Source organism: Perognathus longimembris, chromosome 1 (assembly GCF_023159225.1).
Source record: "Perognathus longimembris pacificus isolate PPM17 chromosome 1, ASM2315922v1, whole genome shotgun sequence".
Taxonomy (NCBI): Eukaryota; Metazoa; Chordata; class Mammalia; order Rodentia; family Heteromyidae; genus Perognathus; species Perognathus longimembris.
Window position 1 is genome coordinate 4,543,011 of NC_063161.1, and position 20,657 is coordinate 4,563,667.

Sequence of the window (20,657 nt, forward strand, 5' to 3'; positions counted from 1 at the left end):
GAAGCTGGAAAGTGGGCTGGGAATATGGCCTAGTGGTAAGAGCGCTTGCCTCGTATACATGAGGCCCTGGGTTCAATTCCCCAGCACCACATATACAGAAAATGGCCAGAAGTGGCGCTGTGGCTCAAGTGGTAGAGTGCTAGCCTTGAGCAAAAAGAAGCCAGGGACAGTGCTCAGGCCCTGAGTCCAAGGCCCAGGACTGGCGAAAAAAAAAAAAAAATGAAGCTGGAAAGCTGTGGTGGTGAGCCCAGCCATGCTGTCACCAGCTGTGTGACCCTAAGCAAGTTGTTCAACTCATCTGAGCCTCAGTCAGTGTCTTTATCTGTCAAGGGAAGACTACTGGCCAGATATGATCAAGGCCGAGCCTGATGTCCTGGTGATTGCTGGAGACTGGCTACCTGAAAACAAATGCCATCTGCTACTGAGTTTAGTGGAAACAGTGATCAAAATACCTAACTTTCCAGATGGGCAGACGACTCCGACTTCATTAACATTTTTCTTCCCCATGTTTCCACTGAAGAGGTGTTGATTTGCTTCAAGCCTAACACTTCACTCTGTTATTAAAAAGCACGTGCACTTCTAGATGCCCTGGTTCATACCTGTTGTCCCAGCACTGGGGACGCGGAAGGAGGAATCATTCAGAGTTGGGAGACCTATCCCCAGAACCACCCAGGGAGGGGAGAGTACATTTTGGTGGGCAGCTCCCGTGTGCTGCTAGGCCCTGTGAGGATGCAGGACTGTGGAGGCCAGGCCCTGGGCTGGCAGAGCTGCCTCTACGCCTGCAGGGGCCAGGGGAGCCACAGAGCCAGCCGGGGCTGTCTGTCCTTCCTGGCTGGCAGCAGCCTTCTTGGGGAGGCGAGGGGCGGGGGTGGGGGTGGGGCGGGGCCAGAGTACAAATCCCAGTGACAGAATCTGTCCCGGAAACATCTCAAGGATGAGAGAGAGGGGCAGTGGCAACATGGCGCTGCCAGATGCGCTCGCATGGCATGGTGGGAGTGTGGGGCAAAGCTATAAGCAGGTGTCATTTGGAGCAGGACTGGAATTCAGAGCCTCCCTGCTACCCCACTGTGGGTGCAGTGGGTAGACCAAGGGGCGGTGGGGCAGTCAGGGTCCTAGCTGTGTCTCCCATTACTTGTGTGTGGCTTTGGGTAAGTTTCTAATTTTTCTTTACTCCAATTCCTATTCTAAGTTGGAGGTAATGATGCGCGCATCTGTCGGGGACTATGGGGTCTAAAGGAGTGAATTCAGGTGAGTGGTGTGGAGGTCCGGGCGGGCCTGGCCCAGCGCTTCGTCCCTCTGACGGAGCTGGAGGAACCCACACCCGTACCTACAGCCTGTTCCTGCCGTGGCTTTGGCTGCGGTATTTTAATTACTGATTTGGTGGCTGGAAAAATTTAGCAGCTTATATGTAGTGTTATTACCAAAGTGTTCGGCTCCTCGTTTAAGAAATGTAGGTGAAGGACAGCAAACGACAGTGCCATCATCTGTTAAATGAAGTGGCTGTAACGAGTGCAGCTATTAACCTGAGCTCTCAGGTTTCCCATTAAGCTTTAGCTGCAGGCCTGTCAATAGACGCGTATATTCCTTTTGTCTGAGAGTAAATGAAATGCTGAGACAGGCTCTGCTCTTCTGTGGCGCTGTCCTGGAAGTGGCTCTTCCTCTTGGGTCGCATCAGCGGTGCCCTTGTCGTCCACCTTGGCAGGTGTTGGCTGAGGATCAGGAGCCAGCCCCGCCTTGCTCGGAGTGACTGAGGTACTTGCTGTCAACATGGCTCTCTAGACGCCACAGGCTCCTCCTGCTCACCGAAAGCCTCGCTGTCTCCAGTGGGAAAGTCATTTGTGATTAAATCCCTTCCTCCCCATCATTAGGCACTAACTGAAGAAGACTGTCCCTATGCAAAAGGGGCAGGGCTCTGGCCGCCAGGAGCCTGTGGCTGTGGTATCTAGAGGGAGAGACTAGAGGAGTCATCCCGCCAAGTACAGAGCCGCTGTCCCAACGCGCCTGGGACGCGATGGTGTTGGGGAGCAATTCACACGGGCCCCGGAGCTCACTGCGGCTTTTGCAGGCGGCAGGCGGATCCGTGAGTCCCTCCCGCTGCTTTGTGCTCGTTACTCTTTTGGTAATGTTGCTCACTTCTGATTCCTTGAGAGGCCAAGAGTTAGAATCTGGCGCTGTGACTACCGCACTAAGAACATGGTCCCTAAAAGACCCCCAACTGTTGGTTGTCCGTGATTCTGCGCTCTCAGCAACTCCATGTGAAATGGGATCCCAGTTGGCTCTACCCTGGCCCTGGGAAGACACTATGGAGGACCCTGTCTGTGGCCAGCCTGGAGAATGGGGGAAATTGGTGCACAGTTCTGTCCTACTACTTTAGTAATTTTGGCCCCACAGGAAAGGGGGTGGATGAGCTGCCGCGGGAGACCTCACAGAGGAGTGGCATTGGCCTGGCCCCTGCAAGGCAGGCCATGACCCTCCTCCGGCCTTGCCTGAGTTCCTTCACTCTCACCGGGGCGGTATCACTGTTGTATGTAGCGCGCCCCAAGTCCCGTAGCATAGTAACAGTTTGTTCACCACGAATCCCTAGTGCTTCACATGGTCCTTGGCTCCCCGCCATGTTGAGTAAGCCTCTGAGTGGCAAGGAGCCGAGGCTCCAAGCGAGAGTTAGGAATGTCTGCTTAGAATCGACTGGCTGGTGTCAGTGGAGCTCGAGCTCAGTTGGAGACCTTGAGCCGTGAAGGGCCTCTAGAGGTCCGCCCATCCTGAGTGGAGATGAAGAAACGGCTAGGGACAGCCAAGGGCATGGCTGGTGGGGAAGCAGCCAGCTGCCCTGCAAGTCCATGCTCTCCCAGTGTGTGTGACCCCGCCTTACAGCTGAAGGGACTGAAATGCACAGAGAAGAGATCCGTACAAGGTCACAGGGCCCCAGAGTGCTCTCCTTGTGAGATGTGGTAGAGGGAAGGCGGCCTTGGTAGAGAAAATCAAGGGAGCCCGAGGAAGGACTCATTTGGGGGCCTAAGGGCCTTCTTGTGGGTTCAATCCTAGCATATCTCTTCACTCTGTGAACAGTATTTAAGGAATGTGAACAGTCTCACGTTTTATCTTGTTGTCCTTTATCAGTTTGGGGGTCAAACATTTGCCTCGGGGTGCGTGGACTAGCCAGAGAGATATTGCCAGGGGCCATGCCTTCTACTGGCCAACTGGCACAGCTGGCCTGCCCCGAATCTTCCTTGCCAGGCTGGAGGGGACAGGCTTTATGCTCGAACCTTCAGGATTGCATGTTAATGGGCCTGGTCATTCTGAGGGTCAAACCAAGTAATTTAAGCGGTCCTAGTAGTGAAGAGACTTGGGGTTCTTGGATGAGTCTCATTGGCATTCATTGGGGTGAGGGCGGGGCCTCTGTCTCTGCCCAGGGTGGCCGCCCAGTGGAGGCACGCCCGGCTGCACCAGCACAGATGACCACACCCCTTCACCCCTGCTCTCCTTCTCACCAACATGGGCTCCCTAATGCGTAGATGACGGGGGATGACACGGGGAACACTGTCAGCTCCCCGCCCAGCTGAGCACAGCCGTGTTCCATTATGACGTGTGGGTGATGGCAGAATGGGGTGCCTATGGCCAGGAGGCTCGCAGGCCAGCTGAGGACAGGAGGCCAGGCTTTGAGAGAAACTGACTATGGGCTCAGTGTTCGCGAGGGCCTGCGTGTCCCCCAGCTGCAGCAGCCAACAGGAGCTGGAGACAGGGAGGGGGACCGGCCCCAGCTGCTTAAGTGCGGGCGATGCAAGCATTCGCCTGGGGTGGTCTGGCCAGGCTGCGTGCCGTCAGGGGAGCCTTCATGGGAAAGATTGGCCCGACTGTGCCTTGAAGAAGGTAGAATGGGATTGGAAGCAGGAGGGATTTTAGTCCACCACAAAACTCAGAGTTGTCCTGGGGTACATGTGTGCCTCGTGACTGAATTCCCACCTGAAAGCCCTCCGGTCTGCTTTTCCGCCAGTACATACTGTAAGGGCCGCATGCCCTCGTGGGCCCGGGTGTGGGCTGGCCAGTCTGTAGGTAGAAAGAGTCCCCCGCGCTCGCGTCCTTCAGCCCCACCTCCGCGGAGCGCTGTCTTTCTCGGGTTGGTGGCTAGGACTCGCCGGCCGATTCGAAGTTTACATCCTTTGTGGATGGTACTGGGGTCTGAACCTTGGGCCCCACCCTTGCTGGGCAAGTGCTGTGCCACTTGAGCCACGCCTTAACCCTTTTTGTCTGTTATTATTTTCAAATGAGGCCTCTCATTTGCACTTCCAGTGCCCTGGCTGGTGACCACTGGTTTATGATTTCAGCGTGGCTGGGATACTGGGTATACACTACCATCCCCAGCTTTTCACTGGTTGAGTTGAGGGCCTGGGCTGGGGTTAAATTTTGATTCTTCTGGTGTCCCCCTTTCCAGTAATTAGAATTACAGGCATGAGCCACTGTACCCAGCCTGCTCCTTTTTTTTTTTTTTTTTTTTTTTTAATGTCAGGGCCTGTGGAGGCCATGGAGAGAGAGCAGTGAACAGAGGCAAGTCTACACCCTTTGGGCACAGAGACTGAAGGTTGCTCATGCTTGTGAGTGCTGAGAGAGGGGATGGAAAGGCCATTCCTTAATCACTAGCTGGTTTGGGTCTGGTTTTTGTGGTACTGAGGTTGGAACTAAAACTAGGCACGAATTCTACCACTAGGCTTAATTCCATAAAGCGACGACCAGGCCTAGCTTCCTGCTGGCTGTTCTGGTGAGTTAACGCAGGATAGCACGGGGGGCATCTTGGTGTGCCCCTTCTCTCAGCTCTGTGCCTGGCGAACCCTGCCTGTCCTCAGCTGTCACAGGGTCAGCACGGGCTCCGCTGTCACCTCCAGGACCAATGGCAGCCTTTGTGGAGCCTTCCCTCACTCAGGGCTGCTCTTCAGACAGTAACTGCGGCCAATGCGCGTCCTGGTAGATGGCACCAACGCGGGCCTTGTTAGCAAACATCCTTCTTTCTCCAGAAACCTTTGCCAGGAGTTTTCAAAATCAGAGAAGCGGCCAGGTTTCAGAAGTGCCGGGACCCCTGTTTGGATGGTCATCACCAACCTGAAGGGAGATGAAACCAGGAGGTGCATGGCAGTTTTCCAGCTTCCTAGCACGGAGGCCATGTTAGGGCTGTGATTATCTCTTCTCTTCTTGCCACCAGCTCAGCCAGCTCAATTGTGTTTGGGGTATGTTTGTCTCCTGCTAGAAAGTTAAAAATGACCATGAGGTTTCACGTTAGCATGCATGTGCTGTCACCTGCATAGTGGGTTGTAAGAACACTTGTCTTTGCCTTCCATCAGGGCGGCTGAAGTGTAGAGTCCCAGCTCAGGTTCAGCCTGACGTTTTGATGTGCGTTTAAAGTGCCAGCTGAGGAGTTCCTGCCAGGCTATGCCTGGGCTGGAGGGCATCTATGGAGAGAATGATGGATTCTGTAGTTCAAGCGTTGTGCCCACACTCAGCAAGCAGGCAGCAATCATGCCAGGGCTCTGAGAAGCCTGCCCAGGCCACCTGCCTTCTGGGGGCCCTTGTTCAGCTGGATTTTGGGTCCTATGGAGCAAATCATATCCTGGTCCGTCGAGAGCGCTGGCTTCAGGACAGAGCCCCTTTCCCTCTAGTCTCTGGCTGTTGATGTGCAGGATGCTCAGTGTGTTTTTTTTTGTTTGTTTTTTGCAAGATCTCTTCTTTACCTGCAGACCCTTTCCTAGTCCTCGGCTCAGAATAGGAGTGACTACTGGCAGCACCACCGAGAGAGCTGCATCCCTTTCTACAGAAACAGATGACAAATGCCATCCTTTTTCTAGGGAAGATGGCCTCAGCAAAGAGAAAGTACTAGGGGCTGGAGGTGTGGCTGAGTTGGTAGAATGCTAGCCATCGAACAAAAATGTCAGGCACTGAGTTTGAGTTTCAGTCTCAGACTGAAAAGAAAAGAGAAAGTACTAAATCATCAGTCAGGTAGAGTCTATTAAGAGAAGGTTAAATGGACAAGAAGATGACATGGATTTTTGAAAACAATGGTAGAAAAAGAATGTAACAAATCCTTTTTCCAATGTCAGTTGACAGTGCCCATCTGAGCCCATAGTTGAGTCCATGCCGTTTTTTGTGTGTGTGCCGATTCTGGGTACTTGAACTCAGACCTGGGAGCTGTCCTTGATCTCTACCACTTGGGTCATCGCTTCGCTTCCGGCTCTTTCCTGCCTAGGCTAGCTTTCAACTGCATTCCTCAGATCTCAGCCTCCCGAGTAGCGAGGATTATAGGCATGAGCCACCAGCACCCAGCGAATGTTTTGACTTTGGCCCCAAATTAGCTATTTTCTTTATGATTTCTAATTTACCTAATTTCTTCTTTCATATATGAAAATAAGTCAAAACTCAGCTTGCTCTTGAAAAAGTAAATAAAACGCTCTGATCTTTGCTGTCTAGACTATCTTGCCTGGGGCTGTGTAGCAAGCAGCCCTCAGCTCTAGCCCAGCCACTGTGAGGTCTTGGCAGACTGGGTCCCTGCTCTAAGCTTCATTTTCCTGCTCTGTGAAATGGGGCTGGCAATACTTGTGGGCATGAGACATCACGCACGGTGCCTGGCATCTAGTGGGTACTCCCTAAGGGGGAAGTCATTCATTGCTGTAGTGGAGAGGTAGGTAGTAGTACTTCAGCATGTGATGGCATCAAAGCGGAAGGTTTTCCTTAGACGCACCTCCCCTGGAAGCCACCCCTGCCCACTTGGTCTGCACAGAAGGTGCTTTTGGCCTTCTCCGCCTTTGCCCGTCTGCCTCTCGCCCTGACTTGCCGGTTGGTTCTATTGCCTGGCCTGGAGTCTGTTGGGAAGCTCAGGTCAGCAGGATGTATGTCCCTGCTCATGAACAGAGAGGGGCTTGTTGGGCAGCACAGGGTGCCTTTCAGGCTGGGGAGATGGGACAGCCTCTGGAATGAGCAAGGGGGCCCGGTTGGCATGAAGTCTGTTTGTGCAACAGCCAGAGGCAGGCTGCACACCCGCGGGAGGGTCTGCTAGGCAGACAGCCACCATGACCGCCCGCCTCACAGCACGGCTCTGTCTCCCAGGTCGGGAACTACAAGCGGACTGTGAAGCGGATTGACGATGGCCACCGCCTGTGCAGTGACCTCATGAACTGCGTGCACGAGCGCGCGCGCATTGAGAAGGCGTATGCACAGCAGCTCACGGAGTGGGCCCGGCGCTGGAAGCAGCTCGTGGAGAAAGGTACCAAGGCCACTGGTGGGGGTACCAGCTACGCATCTGCCACCTCTCTGTCCGAGCCACTGTTCTCCAATAAATTGGGTCAAGAGTCTATCTTATAGTTCACAGAGATGTGACTTGTTTTGTTTTGTTTTTGCCAGTCCTGGGGCTTGAACTCAGGGCCTGAGCACTGTCCCTGAGCTTCTTTTTGCTCAAGGCTAGCACTCTGCCTCTTGAGCCACAGTGCCACTTCCTGCTTTTTCTATACATGTGGTGCTGAGGAATCGAACCCGGGGCTTCATGTATACGAGGCAAGCACTCTTGCACCCAGCCCCGGGATGTGACTTTTCTATTGCTGTTGTTGGTCCTTAGGCGTGAACTTGGGGCCTGGGTCCTATCCCTGAGTTCTTTTTTTCAGGGTTAATGCTCTATTGCTTTGAACCATAGCTCCATTTCCAGTTTTCTGGTGGCTAATTGGAGATGAAATCTCATGGATTTTCCTGCCCAGCTGGCTTTGAATTGTGATCCACAGATCTCAGCCTCTTGAGTAGCTAGGATTAGGGGTATGACTTTGAAGGAGGGCAGTAGAGTGCTGTAACCCAGCGGCTACAAGCTGTGAGCTTTTCTTCTCTTTCCTTGGGGATACTGGGACACTCTTTGTCATTTTGTGTTGGCTTTGTGCCAGTACTGTGGCTTGAACTGAGGCCCTGGGCACTATACCTTAGCTTTTTTTGCTCAAGGTGGGTGCTCTGACACTTGAACCACACCTCCACTTCTGGCTTTTTGGTGGTTAGAGATCAGAGTCTCGGGACTTTCCTTTAATCCTCAGATCTCAGCCTGTTGAGTAGCTAGAATTACAAGTGGGAGTTACCTGCACACAACCTGGAATATTCTTTACACTCAGCCCCCAAGTTTCCTTTTGCAGCTCTTACTGAGTATAGGACACACATAGGCCTGCCAGCTGAACTCAGAGCAGAAACATAACTGCTGCCAAGGGCAGAAACTTGAGGAGGTCCCACCAACCAAGAGGCCTTGCTACTATCACTTTACCTTGAAACACCCAGAGCTGTTTATCCTTAAGCCTAATCCACCGTGACAGCCTCAACTAAGTTTCCTTCCTAAATTGGGTGTGGTGGCCCACACCTATGATCCCAGCTACTCAGAAGGCAGGAGAACCATGAGTTGAAAGCCAGCCAGAAAAATGTTATTGAAGTCCCTAAAAAATACAGGTTTGTAAGCATGGTTCAAATGGTAGAGCGCCTGCTAGCAAGATCAACAGCCTGAGTTCAGTCCCAACTACCATGGCAGGGGTAGGGGGAATCCATGGCCCAAGTGGCAGAGCACTTGATTAGCAATCACAGGGAGGGCCAGATACCATAGGGGGAATCCCCAGAAGAAACTCCCCTCCTGCTGAGCCTTGTGGACTAGGAGCCACTAGCAGGGAAGTGACGCAGCCCTGACTGCCCTTTCCAGAGATTTCCATCCAGACACACAGAGGCCCTGGGACAGGACTGCGCAGGAGACACGCTTCTACTCTGGGCAGAGGTCGTTCACGGTGGTGAATAGAAGTGACTACGCTACATACATAGGGGGAAGGAGAGCAGAGAGGGCTCAGGTCTTTTCAGAAGGTCCCCCCTTCTCCAGGTACCTCTAAACAACATTAGACTTCCAAACCGCCAACCGTTTTTACAGAGCTCGGTAGCTTTAGAAAAGGAAATGCACATGGCGCGGGCAGCTCCCACGTGAACAGCCACCCCAGGCAGGGCTGACCAAGCTGCTGCTTCTCCCTACCAGGGCCGCAGTACGGGACCGTGGAGAAGGCCTGGATGGCTGTCATGTCCGAGGCAGAGAGAGTGAGCGAGCTGCACCTGGAGGTGAAGGCCTCGCTGATGAATGAGGACTTTGAGAAGATCAAGAACTGGCAGAAGGAAGCCTTTCACAAGCAGATGATGGGAGGCTTCAAGGAGACCAAGGAAGCGGAGGACGGCTTCCGGAAGGCCCAGAAGCCCTGGGCCAAGAAGCTGAAAGAGGTGCCTGCCTTCTCACAGGCCGCTGCTTGGCCTGGCCCCTCTCCTGTAGCCCCTCCAGGAGCATTCCCTTGCCACGCCCCCAGCACCAGCCAGCCACGCCCACCCTACCTCCTCCAGCCTGGGAATGCTCCACTAGAGACTTGCAAGAACCTTTGCACTAGTAGAAAGGATTAATATAATTTTGCTCTTTGTCTTGCATGGATTTTGCTCCCAAATTTGGTGGCGGGGAGGGGCACTGATGTTCTTTGTTGAATGGCCAAAGTCCTTGAGGCTGTGGCTGCTAAGCTAGAGGCTGTCCTCTGGGCGACCTGGCCCTTCGTGTGCGGGCTCTAGCCGGCGTGCAGCTGGCCCTGGTTCCTCACTGGACATGCCGCCCCTCACACATCCTACCCTTCCACATGGCTTTTCTCAGCGGCTGGGTGGCTTTCTATTCCAAACCATCCAGCACAACCTCCCGTCCTCTACCCCTTGATCTTGCCACACCTCCTCTTTGCTCCTTCTTGCCCCCTCGCCCATTCATAATGCAACATTGTGTCCTCTCACAGGGACACTGATAGGCACTCCTCTTTCCTTCTAGAATGGAATGTAGTTTCTGGCTTTGGCTCGAAATAGGAAGTATCTATGAAACTGTTGTAGGAAGGAGAGCTGACTGCATCTTGATTATTAGGTCAACCTGACTGCAACATTCTGCTTCTGTCAATGGCTTGCTGAACTTGTTTGTTGCTCTACCCCCTGCTTCAACCCCCTACATCTGTGCTACGCTTTTACCTTTATAAACCCAGTTCGAGGACTGCTGCGGGGCATCACAGTGTTAGCTCCCGAGTCTGTACTGTGTCCCTGGCTGGTCAGCCTGCTTTTTTAGGGTGGCAGTTTCAGCTTCCGAGTCTGTGCTGCAACCCTGGCCGGTCAGTTCACTTTTTGCTTCCCCAATAAATCCATCTTTTTCCTTGGGACTGTCTCTGAGTGGCGACTCTTGGAGGGACATGGAATTGTGTCTGTAAAATAGCCCTAAAATGTATGTATATAAAACAGCCATTAAAACCAGGTAGCTAGGCATGGTGGTATATGACTGTGGGCCCAGCTACTCAGAAGGCTGAGTTGGAAGGATTGAGTCCTGCATGACCAATATAGTTGTGTTGTTTGTTTGTTTAAGGAAATTTTTTAAACCTCATGGGAAATGTGGCCTGGCGCCCTGCTGGGGAGCTGGCATAGCCCTGTGTCACTCCTGAGCACATTCTCCTTGGGAACTTACCCACCCCCCCCGACTGTCCTGGCAAGCTCCTTGTTTCTCATCCCTGGCTTTTGCTGTCTCTTCCCTGCTTTTCTTTCTCCCTAGTACTTAATGCCTGATTTCCTCCAGCATTTAATTATTCCTGCATTTGGCTCACCTAACATGAGCTTACGCTCATGAAAGCCCAGGTCATTTGGTCCTCTGCTGTGTTCTGGTGCCTAGAGTGTGTGTGGCACCCCGCAGGCCCTCAGTAAATCCTACCAGAGCGTGATCGCTCCAATGCCTCCCCACAGTGATAGAGTACGCACGCCTTCCCCTCTCCTTGGCAGCCCAGTCTGTGTAATGGCGGCTGAGGATCCTGAACTTCCCGCAGTGTGATGTTGAGAACTCATTCTCTCTGTAGGTTGAAGCAGCAAAGAAAGCCCACCACACGGCGTGCAAAGAAGAGAAGCTGGCCATCTCTCGAGAAGCCAACAGCAAGGCCGACCCATCCCTGAACCCGGAGCAGCTCAAGAAATTACAAGACAAAATAGAAAAGTGCAAGCAAGATGTTTTGAAGGTAAGCTGTACACCGGTTTTGGTTTTGCTCTTTATATATCAGCATGTCCGTAGTATTCCATACCTGTCAGCCTTTGTGACTGCTTGGTTGGATGGAATGAACATGAACAAAATCTCTGTCCTTGGGGGTCGCACAAATAAGCCCTTTAGCACACCTGCCTCAGATGAGGGGCAGAGGCCAGTGCTAGCAGGCAGGAGACTTGGGTCGCCATAGTAGGTTTGAGGTCAGCCTGGACTATATAACTCCATGTGAGCCTAGGTTCCATTGTCAGACCTGACCTTGTTTCAAAAAACAAACCAGAAAAAAGCAGTTGCCATCACTGCTGCCGCCGCCGCCACCACCATAGCTAAACACAGTGGTTCAAGCCTGTAAATCTAGCTGCCTGGGAGACAGGGAGAGAGCATCGAGGTTTCAAGGCCAACCTGGGCATAGAACTCTCAGCTTATGGAGGGGGGGTGCTTGTGGTTCCAGCCACGGGGAGTCACTAGTAGGATTGCAGCCCAGGCCAGCGGGAGCATACAAGAAATATGTGGTGCCCCCCCCCCCAAATATACTGTAATAAAAGTTATGTGGATATAAAAAAAAAGGAATATGTGGTCCCATCTGGCACTGTGGTCTGTCTGGCACTTGAACTCTGACCTTGTTTCCAAGGTGACTCATTGTGCCTCTGCTGCTGGGGTTCAGGGCCAAGCCTCTGGGTTGACACTCCCGCACAGGCAGAGAGGATTTGAGCAGGTGACATGTTTACAGCCACACCCTGCTCCAGGTGACTGCCCCGCCCCTGATTACCTCAGGGGCCTCGCTGCGGTGCAAAGCAGAGCAAGTGCCAGCAATGTGCTTCGCTCCGGAGGAATGGAGACTGGGACTTAAGCTTGAAGGCTGTCTCTTTCCAGTGCTCCTGCTCTTGGAGTTTATAATCCAGGGAGGCCTGAGAATCTCCAGAGTGGGTGGAATGAACAGTGTAACATGGGAATGGACCGGTCTTGTGCATGGCTTTGTGTTTAGACCAAAGAGAAATACGAGAAGGCGCTGAAGGAACTTGACCAGAGCACCCCCCAGTACATGGAGAACATGGAGCAGGTGTTCGAGCAGTGCCAGCAGTTTGAAGAGAAGCGCCTGCGCTTCTTCCGGGAGGTTCTGCTGGAGGTGCAGAAGCACCTGGACCTGTCCAATGTGGCTGGGTGAGTGTCCCTTCAGGTAGCCACCGTGTCCAGTCGTTGTTGACTAAAGCAGCAGCCATGGCATGGCGGATCTAGCCAGAGGCCCCTCACGGGGAGCTTCTGGTGCCAGGGGCTGTGTGCTGAGCTCACGGGCCGCAGTGGGCCCCAGGACCTGAGGAGAGCTAAGGCCTTTTAAAGGCCCTTCTCACCCTGGCTGCCAGCTCGACCCTTCTGAGCGGCTCCAGGTCTCCAGGCTCAGTGCTCAGGCCTCGAGGCTCAGTGCTGACTCGTGACACGGGAGCCATGGCGTCTCTTCTGTGGTCTCTTCCTCTATGGGCCCAGTGTGCCTGCATCAGGCCAGATGTGCAACTTGACTAGGGCATAGGCAGACATCTACTTTTGTCATCCATCTCGCAGAACCATTGAGAAACAGTGCAGATCACGGCTTATTGCGTATAGGAAATTGCATTCCTTTTGTCTTCTCTTTATTAAAGATATAAAAGCAGTCATTATCATGTAGCTGCACTGCCACCATTCCATTATCCTAGGGAAGCATGGTATGGTAGCCTTGTGCCCCATCGGAGGGCAGGGGACAGGGCCGGGACTGGGTCCACTTTACAGGGTGTGCAGTCACGCCTGCACCCTGCGTGGATGCTCCAAGGGACGGCCCTGGGGTTCTGCCACTGGGTCTGCAGTTCTCACCATCTTCACAGAATGCATTTGTACATCTGGTCCTAAACCTCCAGCTTTCCTGAGGGCAAATGGAGACGGGAGAGCGCTTCCTGACGCTCTCCAGTGACTCCCTCCCCCCATCTGACTCAGTGGGCCGGACGGACCTGGCTGCACGCTTGGCCAGTTGGCATTATCTGATGCTGGGCAAAGCTCAGTGGCTGCCACTGCCTTTAAGATTTGAAGCTCTGGACGCAGCGCTGTGGCTCAAAGTGGTAGAGCGCTGGCCTTGAGTGAATAAGCTCAGGGACAGCGCCCAGGCCCTGACTTCAAGCCCAGTAGCTGACCCCCCAAAATATTTAAAGCTCTTTGTCCAGATGGAAAAATGTGGCAGGTAGGTGGCCCCCTCTGCCCATGCTGCAGCCGGGTGATCTTTCCCTGAGCCAGGAGAAGGTGTTTCTGGAATGTGTCATCCAGAACTGGGCCTAGTGTGAGCTACAGAGACCAGAAGACCTGCTGTGCCTGGCACGGGGCTGGGATGAAGGGTGACAGGTCGCTGCCTTCTTTATCTGACTCAGCTACAAAACCATTTACCGAGACCTGGAGCAGAGCATCAAAGCAGCCGATGCGGTGGAGGACCTGAGGTGGTTCCGAGCCAACCATGGGCCCGGCATGGCCATGAACTGGCCTCAGTTTGAGGTAAGAAGAGGCTGCGTGTCCTTGACCCCATGGACTCCTTCTCATTTCCCGTGCAGGTCGGCCCTCCCCCTGCTTCCCAGGCAGCCTGCGCATGGTGACAGCGCCCACTGAGTGGTTGCGTCCCAGGGCACTGCAGGCCAGGTGTCCCCAGGCGCCTCCTGGCTCTCCAGGAAAGGCTTGAGTATGATCTCCCCAGTCAGGAGCGCTGTCTGCCACTTAGTGGCCACTGGCACGGCCTCCCTGCTGTCCCAGGAGCCTGCCCTACTCTAGGGTGGCTAGGAAGGGAGCGGCCCATAGTGTCCCCACGCCCCAGGGTAGGTCGGTAAAGTGGGGGGGGGGGGTGACAGCAGGCAGCCCTGCTCCCCCTTCTCCTGGGCTTTCCCCACCTCCAGTCAGTAAGAGGAAGATGAGCCGTCGTCCAGTGTCCCCCCCACAGAACTCGTTGGTGTGGGGGTCCTGGGGCTGGTCCAACCCTGGATGAGGTCACTGCCCCTCGTGCTCCCTGAAGGAGAGAGTCTCCCATTCCAGGGCGGGCCAGGGCAGTGTGCAGGCTGCATATCTGGACTCAGTGGTGGACAGTCTCGTTCGCTTCCGAGTCCTGCCACAGCACTTAGCATCTGAGGGAAGTGAGCAACCTCACACCTGGTGTGACTCAGTTTCCCCACGAGTGAGATGGGAATGACGGCCTGGGGTAGTCACTGGGGGGGTCAGTGACCCGGTCTGTGTGGTCATTGACACTGGCCAAGGCTCACCACCACTTCTCAGCTCCCTCCCACCCTGCAGTCATGTCAAGCCCACCCCGAACTTCCTTTTTTGTGGACTTTCACAGAAGTCTAAGAGGCAGTGGGCCTGCAGCTGTGAGTCCCCTGTACTACCCCACATGGGGAGGCTGCAGAGCCAGCTGAGCCCCTTACACGGGTCCCAGGAGACAGGAGGACCCAGGACCTTCCCAAGCACAAGGGGCCTCTAGGGAGAGCCAGCCTTTCCTCTCCTGGGTCTCCTGCTCACAGACGGTGCTCACTGCCCCCGTGACTCAGGACACTCCATGTGAAGTTGCCCATGTCCCTCGGAGGTACTGTCACTACCCACCAGGAAAACACGAGGGAGGCGTATGTGCCAGGCTGGGTCCCTTGGGTTCCTTGGGCACGCATTCACGGTTGTTAAAGGACCAGGCCTAACTCTCTCTAATGAAATGATTTGTTTTTGTTTTCCATGCAACAAGGATGAAGTAAGTTTCTGTTTCATGACTTAAGCCCTGTCCCCTGTGTGGCCGGCCACGCGGCCACCTTGTGCGGTGCTCCCATCTCCAGCAGAGCAGCTGGCAGGGCCGTGTCAGGCCGCGGGCACCTTGGCCGCCTCCAGGGATGCCGGGTGCCTGGCATCCGTGGAGGCGGCCAAGGTGCCACCACTGTCCTGGAACCCACCCTGTCAGGGTCACTAGGGGGACACTAGAGAGGGAATGGTTCTCAGCCTGCTTATTTCTATTAGAAGGGTCACCACGAAGCAACACGGAGCCAGGGGCAGTGGCCCGCGTCTATAATCCTGTTTAGAAGGCCAGACCTGGATGATTTCAGTTCCTGGCCAGCCCTTCCTTTTTCTGGTGCCTGTCCTGGGGCTTGAACTCAGGGCTTGAGCACTGTCCCTGAGCTTCTTTTGCTTAAGGCTAGCACTCTACCACTTGAGTCACAGTGCCACTTTTGGCTTCTTCTTTTTTTTTTTTTGGTAGCTTAGTGGAGCTAAGAGTCTTAGAGACTTCCCTGCCCCCAGCTGGCTTCACACCACAATCCTCAGATCTCAGCCTCCTGAGCAGCCAGGATTCCAGGCGTGAGCCCCCAGCTCGCAGCTTCAGGAGACCCCTTGTGAACCAGTAGTTGGCTATAGTGCTACAGCTCTGTCACCCCAGCTATGGCAGAAAGCAGAAAGCAGAAGGATCTTGGTCCAGGCACTCATCTGGACAAAAAGCAAGACATCAAGATAACCAGTACACAGAAAGCCTGTCTCTGATGAAAGGGTGGCACGTGCATCAGATCAGGGCCCCTTCGAGACTCGGGGGGCCGGAGCCTGCCTGCTGCCTCTCTGTCCTGACCAGGCACCCCCGGATTTATTCGCAGCCCAGGGCGCAGTATCTTGTGTCCCAGGCTTGTTCACATCCCAGCAGGCAGCTGTGGTCTGTGACCCTGTGGCCCAGAATCTAGAGAATATTTCCAGACAGGCTCCCCGGAGGGCAGGTGCCTGTCCCTCAGGGAGGCTCCCACACGACAGCAATCGTCCCTCATAGCTCCGCTGTCACCCCTGTGTCTGAGGAAGCGGGGATGTGGCCGTGAAGCGGGGGGCCAGGCCGCGGGCTCGGGGCCACTCCCTGCAGCGGGCAGGTTTCTGCTGGCCGTGAGGGGGGGACGGGGAGCTAGACCAGCACAGCTTCCACTGACCACTCGGTTCTTCCTTGGCCCCCGTCGCCCAGGAATGGTCTGCAGACCTGAATCGAACCCTCAGCCGGAGAGAGAAGAAAAAAGCCACCGATGGCGTTACCCTGACAGGCATCAACCAGACAGGTGACCAGTCTATGCAGAACAAAACGGGCAGGTGAGCACCAGGACAGCCTTATCAAAAAAATGGCCACCCCGTGGGTGGGGGGAGGGTGATTTGCACGGTCCTGGGGCGACGGCAGCCTGATTCCTGGGAGACGGCAGTGGGACAGGAACCCCACCCCACCCACTCTAGGACGTCTTTTCGGAAGCTCCCTGGGTTCTGGTGTTCTGGGCTGTGCCCCAAGGGCATCGCTCACGATGGTTTGTGCCTGGTGTGAGTTCCCGAAAGGTCTAAGCCGGAGCCTCGCGGTGAGCTTGTTCCTGGCCCGCGTGACGATGCACGGGTGTTGGGGCTGGCAGTTTGCTACCCCAGTGGGGCTGCCCTGCATGGGCACGGCAGGTGGCGGTGTGCCAGAGCCGGCACCTGCTTGGTGGCTTAGCACTGCCAGGGCTGCTGGAGTCTCCCTTCCTGCCGTGTGCAAGACAGACAAGATTGACAGAGGTTCCCTTTTCAATTCAGCCCCTCACTTGCAGTGTAGCGATTTCTGACTCCATCTTTGTCTAAAGATGAGCTGTGGTCATCAGAACCTTCTAGCAAGTATGTGCTCTAGGAGGCCTTCCCACAGGATTTGCCAGAGGCCTGTGCTGCCCAAGAGTCACCTCGTGCCTGAGGCTCGCCGACGGCCGGGCCCAGGTGCCGGTGCCTGCCGGTGGGCTGGGCAGGGGGCTCAGCCATGCGCACCTGAATTTGGATCAGGCTAGCTGCTGGGCAGAAGGTGGGAAGGAGACGCAGCCTCCCAGGAGCCCCTCGGGGCCCAGGCTGGCCGGGGCTGCAGCGCCCATTCAGCTACCAAATAGCAAGCCTCTCCCCAGGCTGGGGGTGCCTGCCGCCCAGGCCTCCGGACAGGGCAGCGGGGCCAGCCAGTCGCTTCGTGGGTGCCTGATATTGGCGGCCTCACTGTGCTCAGCAGTTCCCCCGCCATCCCCCGCGCCCTCCCCCGCGCTCCAGCCCCTTCCGTCTCCGCCCGGCCCGGCACGTAGGCGGCTGGTGAGGTTGCAAGGCTGGGAGACTCGGGAACCTGAAGTGACCTTTTGCTCCCTGGAAATGGTTGTGCGGCGAGCTTGGTTGCAGCTCCCGGAGGAGAGGGGAACCATGCTGTGGGTCCCAGGAGCTGGGGAGCTTCCCACTCCACAGGACACCCCGCCACCTCTCCGCCTGTGAACGGGGGCTGGGGAGGGCTGGGGAGAAGCTCCCTGCAGACTCGAGGAAGGACCATGGCCGCCTCCCTGCTCCGCACGCACGGCGGCTGCGTGTCTGGCCGACCGAGCCTCCTCCCCTCGTGTGGAAGGCTGCGGTGACCCCGCGGCCTGGGGGCGCGGGGGGGGGGTCCCTGAAAGCTCTCTCTCTCTCCCGCTAGCACCCTTAGTGTCCCGAGCAACCCCGCCCAGCTCGCGCAGTCACAGTCCAGCTACAACCCCTTCGAGGACGAGGACGACACGGGCAGCACCGTCAGTGAGAAGGAGGACATTAAGCCCAAAAAGTTGGTGAACTCACGCTCTGCCCCGGCTTCTTTCCACCCCGCCTGCTCTGCTTCCTCTCTCTCTCTATCCAGGGGTCTGTCTTCGGGTGTCACTCCTCGGCCCTCCGGCAGTGCATGTGGCCTGCGGCGGCGGGCGCCCGCTGGACAGCCCGGCTCCCCCGCCTCGGCAGCAGGCGCGGCTCACACGCTTCCCTTGCTTTCTCTGTTTTGCATTAACCCCCAAGGCCCCGGCGCCGGCGCCCCACAGGAAGACAGACCGCGGGCGGGCCGCGCGGGTCGCTGGCCGGCCTGCGCCCGGATTTGCCTCCGCAGGTGTCCCCAGCTCTCCTGGCCTGCATTGGGAGCTGAGGATGCGCGTGCGCAGCACACAGGCCCGCAGGGCCCTGGCTCCGCCCTGCTGTCGCGCCTCAGGAGCCCTGGACTCTGACACCCGCCCCTCCTGCGCGGGGGCTCTGGGCAGGGGCCCCACGGCCTCCCGCAGCCCCTCGCTGAGGGTCCCCTGTCCCTGGCTTCGTTGCAGTGTGAGCAGCTACGAGAAGACCCAGAGCTACCCCACAGAGTGGTCCGACGATGAGTCAAACAACCCCTTCTCCTCCACCGATGCCAACGGGGACTCGAACCCCTTCGACGAGGACGCCACGTCAGGCACCGAAGTGCGGGTCCGGGCTCTGTACGACTACGAGGGCCAGGAGCACGACGAGCTGAGCTTCAAGGCGGGTAGGTGGCTCTCCCCTCAGAGGGGCGTCTGGAGGAGTCCCCTCGGGTTTCTGTGAGGGCGCCCCATGCCTTGTGTGCAGCTCAGCCGCTAGCACGCCACAGGCGAAGGAGCCCCGGGAAAGCCGCAGCTGCACCCGCAGGGCCTCGCCCCATGCTGCAGCACGCCTCCCCCCAGCCTGCGTTCGGGGAGCTGGAGCCCTGGGGTGCAGAGCTGCCTGGGTCCCCAGTGCGGGAACTGTTCTAGCCATGTCTTTTTCAAACGTTGAGTGCAGTTTACCGAAATGAGCTGCGGCCCTGGGCTTTGCAAACACTGCGTGAGCCCAGCCGAAGCGCTGGGGGCCCGCAGAGCCGCCAGCCTCCCTCCAACCAGGAGGGGCTTCCCTGGAAGTCAGCACACAGGCTGCAGGGTGCCCGGCTCCCCCGCGCGCCCCGGCTCTCCTCGGCGCCAGGCCCCCCTCCCCGACACCCCGGCTCTCCTCTGTACCAGGCCCCCCTCCCCGACGCCCCGGCTCTCCTCTGTACCAGGCCCCCCTCCCCGACGCCCCGGCTCTCCTCTGTACCAGGCCCCCCTCCCCGACGCCCCGGCTCTCCTCTGTACCAGGCCCCCCTCCCCGGCGCCCTGGTTCTCCTCTGTACCAGGCCCCCCTCCCCGGCGCCCTGGCTCTCCTCGGCGCCAGGCCCCCCTCCCCGGCGCCCCATCCCCCTAGGTGGCCGGTTCCCCTCTGCACCCACGCTCTCCTCTAGAAGCTGGAGCAGCCTCACCCCATACTGGCTCAACAGGGTGAAGGCCCAGCTCCACCTTGCCCTGAGCGCTGAGAAAGCACGGCCTCCTGGTGTTCACAGTCCCATGATCTGGAGAGTCAAACGCAGAGCTTCGGGCGCTAAGCCTTGAAACCCAGAGGCCCATGTTCCCAACCTTCAGCGCCAGAGGTGCCCGTCCGCAGCGCCGGGCAGGCTTGTTGCTGGAGCCAGAGCTGCTGCGCGCTGTGTGCCGGGACACTGGCCGCTCTCTGCAGCTCCTGTGGCTACCGGGGCTGCGGTCATCTCCGTCCCCACCCTCCTCCTCACCGCCTGTCCTCAGCCCTGAGCGCTCCCGTGCTCAGGCGCCCCGCTGGCTCTGTGGTTGCCGTTAGACCGCAGCGAGCTGCTTGCTCCCGTGGGCCTGCCGTGGTGGGAGAGCCGTCACCTTTAGACCTTGAACACGGCAGCTTTAAATGCAGTTCAGCAGCCATGTAGCCCCGTCCTTGCCCCTCCGCCTTGGACAGAGATCCTGTGCGGGCCCGAAGCACGTTCCACACGGGGGTCGGGAGGGTGGGCGGCTCTGGCCCTGTGCTCGGCGTTGCCAAAGGCCATCCCATTGCCTTGCAGGGGATGAGCTGACCAAGATGGAGGACGAGGACGAGCAGGGCTGGTGCAAGGGCCGCCTGGACAGCGGGCAGGTCGGCCTGTACCCTGCCAACTATGTGGAGGCCATCCAGTGACGAGCCCCGGGCAGGCTGGCGGAGAGGTGGAAGCGGCCGGGCCGGGACCTCCGTGAGCCTCGGCCCGGGCAGCAACACCTCGGTGCCTCCGGCAGCCATGGGGATGTCCACGCCGCCTGCAAGTGGGTGGTTCCATCGTTCTTGGCTTCCTGGTGTCCTCTGAAGGCCGACACGCCGGTCATCTCCCTCGGGACTCCGCCCCTTCCCAGCGCATCCAGGGAGGTCGAGGGACAGGAGGGCGCAGCCCCCAGCGAGAGCCGGGCCTCCCGACCCCGCTGGCCCCGCCAGCGCGGCGGGTCACGGGCAGGGCCGCGTCCGCACCTGCCTCGCCCCCGCGGCAATGGCGGGTCACACTGATTCTTTTTCCACGGCTGCTTCTCTCTGAAGAGTCCCATGCGCAACCTACGTGAACAAACCTCATGGCGTTCTCTGAGTAAAGATGTTGAGGTTTTTAATTTAAAGGCCATGTACAGTTATGCTTTTTATACACCTGCTCTGCCCCACGTTGACTGCACTGTGCTCTGGGGGGGGTGTCGTACTGGCCGGCTCGCGCGGGGGGGGGGGGGGGGACGGGGCTGTTGAGAAGCTGGGCACGCCCCCGCGAGGTTCCCCGGATGAAGGTTGGCTGCAGACGTGACCTTAGCTAGTACTCCCCAGGGCCGCCACACTGAGAAATTATTTTCGCACGATTCACGCTTAAAGCTTTTTATTCTTTTGCAAATTAACAATCTTATCGGTGATTTGGAAGGTCTAGAAATAAGACTAACTTTTCAAGCAGATGCATCTGTAGATCAAGATGCTTTCTATTAGATTATCGTGTCTC

At 56.9% G+C, this 20,657-nt stretch overlaps 1 protein-coding gene across 5 annotated transcripts in view; it reads left to right on the top strand.

Moving 5' to 3' along the window:
- Window positions 1–20,375, top strand: part of Pacsin2 (protein kinase C and casein kinase substrate in neurons 2) — an 82,245-nt gene extending 61,870 nt beyond the window's left edge. For 3 of the 5 annotated variants that reach the window (XM_048354292.1, XM_048354283.1, XM_048354299.1), the window contains 9 exons: window positions 7,087–7,243; window positions 9,014–9,249; window positions 10,884–11,039; window positions 12,045–12,220; window positions 13,447–13,567; window positions 16,029–16,150; window positions 17,514–17,636; window positions 18,157–18,353; window positions 19,722–20,375. In XM_048354292.1, the coding sequence (XP_048210249.1) occupies window positions 7,087–7,243; window positions 9,014–9,249; window positions 10,884–11,039; window positions 12,045–12,220; window positions 13,447–13,567; window positions 16,029–16,150; window positions 17,514–17,636; window positions 18,157–18,353; window positions 19,722–19,834 (1,401 nt within the window). In that variant the 3' untranslated portion in view covers window positions 19,835–20,375. The remainder of the gene's footprint in view (window positions 1–7,086; window positions 7,244–9,013; window positions 9,250–10,883; window positions 11,040–12,044; window positions 12,221–13,446; window positions 13,568–16,028; window positions 16,151–17,513; window positions 17,637–18,156; window positions 18,354–19,721) is intronic. The other 2 variants (XM_048354309.1, XM_048354318.1) reach the window with 2 other exon arrangements.
- Window positions 20,376–20,657: the final 282 nt, after the last annotated feature.